This window comes from Fukomys damarensis, unplaced genomic scaffold, assembly GCF_012274545.1.
Source record: "Fukomys damarensis isolate Sample0158 unplaced genomic scaffold, DMR_v1.0_HiC HiC_scaffold_27, whole genome shotgun sequence".
NCBI classification, from domain to species: domain Eukaryota; kingdom Metazoa; phylum Chordata; class Mammalia; order Rodentia; family Bathyergidae; genus Fukomys; species Fukomys damarensis.
Genome location: NW_022900939.1, coordinates 19817467 through 19823133, shown reverse-complemented (window position 1 = coordinate 19823133; position 5667 = coordinate 19817467). Strand labels below are relative to the sequence as shown.

General features: G+C 48.8%; 1 protein-coding gene across 1 annotated transcript in view; it reads right to left on the bottom strand.

The window, feature by feature from the left end:
* Positions 1–4636: 4636 nt before the first annotated feature.
* Fgf4 (fibroblast growth factor 4) overlaps positions 4637–5667 on the bottom strand; it is a 2214-nt gene continuing 1183 nt past the window's right edge. Inside the window, exons 2-3 of the mRNA XM_010636160.1 lie at positions 5301–5404; positions 4637–4813 (exon numbers count right to left, since the gene is read on the bottom strand). Coding sequence (XP_010634462.1) covers positions 4637–4813; positions 5301–5404 — 281 coding nt within the window. The remainder of the gene's footprint in view (positions 4814–5300; positions 5405–5667) is intronic.

Below are 5667 nucleotides of genomic sequence, written 5' to 3'. Positions count from 1 at the left end.
CTCTCCCTCTCCCTCTCCCTCTCCCTCTCTCCTCTCATTTGTGGTCTTGGGGATTGAACCCAGGACCTCCACACTGAGCTATGTCCCCAGCTCACTTTTCCTCTTTGTTTTGAGGCAGGCTCTTACTTGAGCCCCTGCCTCTGCCCGCTGGACTGCTGGAACTGCAGGCACCACCGGGCCCAGTATCTTTCTTTGATGTGACTTCTCAGTCCCCACTGCACTGGCATCCGTCCACCTAGACCCCAGGATTGCTCTCTGCCCATCCCCTTTCAGCTCCACCCCAGGGCTTGAGGGCTCAGCCTGGCCGGAAGCCCTGAAAGTGCCCACCTGTGCCCAGCTCAGTGCCTATGCCATGGCTGTTCCTTCCCCTCAAAAACGCTCCCTTGCCAGGTCTCCACCTGCGACCTTTACTCTGAGGCCCACCCTGGCCTCCCGCCTGCCCATCTTGCTCTCTCTCTCTCTTTAGCACTGCCCACCTTGCTGGATGTTTTCTGTCCCTTGTTAGCTGTCGCCTCCTCTGTTACAATGACAGTAGTTCCTTCACTCAACTCTTTGCCTGCCACACCACGGGCACCCAACAAGTGGAATGTATGGCTTTTTGAGCACTTTGGGCCCAGCCGGACACCCCATCACCCCTCCATTCCAGAGGTGAAGAGCCAGGGGTCTGTGCAGTGTCACCAATGGATTCTACAGGCAGGGGTGCATTTCTTTCCTTAAACTGGGGAGCGTTCCTGTTTGCCAAGGCAGACCTGAACAGAACCTGAGGACACCAGGGGCCGGCAGAGGGACTGGCGAAGTCACCCCCTCTCCCCATATGAATAACTACTTATTCTAGTCTCCTGGGCTGTTGCGATGACCTGCTACAAACCAGAAGGCTTAAAGTGACAAACAGAAAGGTACGAAGTCCATTCTGAAGGCCAGAACCTGCGATCAGGGCACCGACCCGGTGGGTTCTTTCTGAAGGCATGGGGAACCCCTGCCCTGCCTCCTGGCAACATTTGTTGGCTTGTAGAAGCCTCAGCCAGCTCTCTGCCCTGGGGTGTTCATGGTTGTCTGTGTCTGTCCCTTTATACAACCTGCTGTATGTAAAGACACCAGCCATGTAGACCTCATTTTTACATGATTACTGCTGTAAAGGGAGTGGTAGTGCACACCTATAATCCCTGTGATTTCGAGGCCAGCTTGAACTACATAGCCATAGCGAAACTGTGCCTCAGAAGGGGGTGTGTGGAAAAGATGGCATTGTCTTTAAAAAAAGAAAAGAAATCAAGGAATATGATATCTTAGAAAGCAAAAGAGGTAGTTTATGAACTCTGCAACCTGATTGTCTTTTTACAGTCTTCCTGTGAAAGAACTAAACGTATTTTGAGAGAAGAGGTAAGTCTCAGACTCTAGGCATAGTTAGATCAGCTTTTTTTTTTTTTTTTTTTTTTTTTTTTTGCACCTGGGATCAAACTTGGGACCTTGCGCTTTTGAACAAGTTGGCTAAACCACTGAGCTAAATCCCTGGTCCTAGGTAGGCACTTTTAATACAATCTAGCATCAAAACACACCAATACAACCTAGTGGAAAGTAGTCGTGACAATATAGCATATGTAACTAAAACCACAAGTATTACAAAACTATCCATATCCTGAGTGATATACTCTGGAATTTCATTCTATTCCATTTCCTCTGGGGATGGGTTGGTAATGGAGAGCAGACCCAGGGGCACTGTACCACAATGCTACCTCCCAGTCCTTTTTATTTTGAGATAAGGTCTTGCTAACTTGCCTAGGCTGGGCTTCAGCTGTGGTGTTCCTTCTTCAGTCTTCTGAGTAGCTGGGAGTACAGGCACACACACCTGAGTCCAACCTCCCTTGACTTCCCATTTTTATTTCCAGTACCAGGAATCAAACTCAGGACCTTGAGCTTGCCAGGCAGGCACAGTGCCACGGAGCTAAATTCCTGGCCCTTGACTTCTCATTTTTATAAAAGGCATCTTGGTGCTTTTCTGTTAGGGCCAAGACATTCCCCCGGTCTTCTGAGGACCAGCTCTGGAGCTTCCCTCCCTTCCCCAGAGAAGTACAAACTGCTTGAGTGAGCCCATACTGAGGCCAGGGGGTAGGAACCCCGGTCAGTGACCATGCTGAGATGGCGTGAATTAGCCCCATTGGGAGAATGGACTAAACTGCAAGATTCAGAGTCAAGGCAAAACTTGATGACACTCACTGCCCCCACCCAAGGCTCCTGTTTTCAAGGCTACATTTGTGTGGACACAGCTGGCTAAGATTTGTCTCCCCCACCCCCACCCCCACCCCAAGCAATGTGAGGCTCAGATCTCAAATAGAAAGAGACTACTGCGAGATGAGGAAGACACAGGACCTTCGCATTTTGAGGCATGTTTTCATCGTCTTTAATACCTCTCCCAATTATTTACATCATATCCTGTGGGGTTCTTTTTATACACAATGAAATGCTTCTCATTGTATCGGGCATTCTCAATGTGCATAGCACATACATCACATTACGGATTGGCACCTGTATAAAACTACAGACAGATTCTGAAACAGTGGTAGATACAGAAACCCCAGATCCCCATCACAGCAACATGAAAACATTACAATATCTCAAAGGTACAAGAACATCCCTGGATGCATCCCCCACAATGTGGGATGAAATATACATGTCAAGTTACAAGTGACAAGATGGAACCCTGCCCTTAAAACATGTTAATCCATGACAATTTGACTGGACTCTGAGATGAGACATCTCTTAAGAACTGAATGCATCCAAGTCAATCATGGTTTGTTTCTAGGTGAATACATTAAACCCAAGGTCCAAAGTTATCCCATCACCACCACCACTGCTCAACAGCACAGAGATCTTTGACCATAGCTGGAGTCTAGGGCCTGGTTTAAAAAATAGAAAAACTGTATTACACTGCAATATCGTAAGACTTTGAAAAGCAGCAGTTTAAGATGTGTGGTCCTGTCTCAGTGGCTTCTTTCTTACAGGCCTTGGTTAAGAATAGTATTTTAAGTCAATGATGACTTGGATTTGAACAAAGGGTTTGCACAAGGAATGTGAAAGACAAAAAGTCCGATCAGATTTTCCAGTCTTGCTGTCTGTAGAGTCCCATAAAGTTAATTCGGGAGACAGTTCAGAAACATCCTAGAAGAGTCTTAAAGTCTTGGCGAAACATTCAGAGCATTTCTGGTAGCAAGCTAAGGTCATTTTGTATAAACTCTAAAAAGTCATTCATTAAAATTAAATGTTTGCCATCACCTCAGAACTTTTTTTAAACCTCACCAACCCTGCCTCTTCCATCTTTATTCAAAGACAGGGGTTACATTTGTAAAATATATAAAGGAAAATATAAGGTTACTTGGTGACCATATAGTGCACTCGAACAGCTGTCTGCAAATATTTTCACCATGATTGCCCTTACTAAAAGTAAATCACGGGGTAAAGATAGCTCAAACGTGACAAGGTTCGAAAGGGACGCACCAACGCTTTCTGCAGTACTCTTTGGCTACATATGGAAGAAAAGCCACTTGGGATGGCGAACTACACCCGTCGGATTCTGGTGCAGAATTTGCCAGGGCTTTACAGGCTTATGAGGTAGATGTTAAATGCGAGTGTGCAGGGAACATACGGGAAAGCAAGCGTGTTCCTGCAGGTGAATGCTACATCCAGTGTCCTGTACAATTACATGGACATTTTACCTAAAAACAATAGCTAGTCTTAGCCCAAGGCACCCCATGCACAGGGAAGCCTGGGTTGTTTTCTTTTTGGTTTTGTTTTTTTGGGTTTTTTTTTTTTTTTTCTCTTACAGATCTATACATTCTATTGCATTATCAGAAGAATGTCCTATCACAAATTATACTTCATCACTAGGTTTTGGGTTGTGGTGCAGATACACACCATCTTGTCCATTTCCAGCCTCTCCGTGGGATATCAGTTCCTTTCCGTGGATTTTACAAAACCATTTTGTCCTTCCCCAGTGGCTCCCACAACGTGGGCTGTGGCTGATCCAAGAAAGGCAAACCGGAGTTTATAAAGTTGTCTAAGGGTCTCCCCCATCTGGTAGATCGAGGAAGATTGACTACAGCAAAGTTCAAAGGTCAGCGTGGCAGATCTAAAAACAGAGTGGCAGTGCGGACTCGGACCACGCACTTTCTTGGCAGAAGTAAACTGATACGTCCTGATTCATGGCGAGGAGGTAAGGTACAAAGGGAATGGGCGCTGCAGGATGCTGGCCGAGGGGCAGCCTGGCTTCCAAAGACCCAGGCAGGCCTTTCCAGACAATGATGCTGGAGGCCATCAGAATTTGATGTCACCATTTTAAAAAACACAAAATAGCAGCACGCTCATGACAACTTTTTGACAGTGAAATAAATCCGACGGTAATATCTATCCCCTGTTGTACCAGAAAGGTCAAGAGTTGCTCTTTTTTTTTGTTGTCGTTTTTTCTCCTTTTTTTCAGAAAAATATGAAACACACTCACAGAACCATAAATAATTTGATGGCAATATATACATATTTAAATAATTAATTTAAATAGCTTACACCTACTCTTGCATTAAACTCTCCACTCAAAGAAAGTGCTCCTCCTGGAGGCTTCTGGAGACCGAGGCAGGGTTCTTCTGGAGGGTCACAACCTGGGGAGAAAGTGGGTGACCTTCATGGTGGGGGACACTCGGTTCCCCTTCTTGGTCCTCCCGTTCTTACTCAGGGCAACAAACATGCCAGGGTAGGCATGAGACTCGTAGGCATTGTAGTTGTTGGGTAGAAGGATCTCCTTGAACTTGCACTGGTCGGTGAAGAAAGGCTGGAAGGGAGAGCACAGTGTGAGCCGGGCCAGGAACGGGGTGGGGGGGTCTCCCCTGGGCAGCTGAGTGTCAGGGAGAGGATGTGGTCAGCCCACAACAGCTGGGCCATAGCCACCTGCCAGGCACCTAGCAGCCAGAGGGCTGAAGATTTCATCTCCACTGTGTCTTGCCCCCTGGGACCCAGCCTTTGGGTACAGACAAAAATATTCATGGCCCCTTGTCAATGGGCTGGCTGGTGCCACCTTGGGATGACAGGAAAAAGGAGGGCAGCTCCCTTTGTCGGGGCTGGACAAGGGGCCCTGGACATGTCAGAGGATGCAAGGGCCTCATTGCCAGCTCTGTAACCTGGTGACCCCACCACTGCCCCCTGGCCCTTATGTTTGGTGGAAGGGTTGGTTCCTTGTGCCCCCAAGGGGTCACAATCTTCCTGGCCCTGCGTGCTCCTAGTCCCCAAATGGGTGCCAGGTGTAACTCGGAAGCACTCACCGAGCCGTAGAGCTTGCCCTTGCTGCTCATGGCCAGGAAGAGTCGGCTGGCGACTCCGAAGATGCTCACCACCCCGCGCTCCACCGGGGATAGTTCCAGGAGGCCTGGGGGGCAGGGCACAGGTCATTCGGGGCAGGTGACCCTTGGCCCACAGTCCCTCGGCCTGTGTGCACCTCTGGGGTCCTCATATCTCTGGCAGGCAAGGAGGTAAAGAACCCAGGGTCCCCAGCACAGGCCGCCCGCAAGGGTCTCTGCGTCCCCTCTCGTGTCCCAGCTGTAGCATCAGCGCCCAGTCCATGATGGCAGAGTGAGGCGGCCCCTAGGCCGGGCCCCAGCCTGGGCGGGAGTCCCGGGCCCCCGCGAGTGC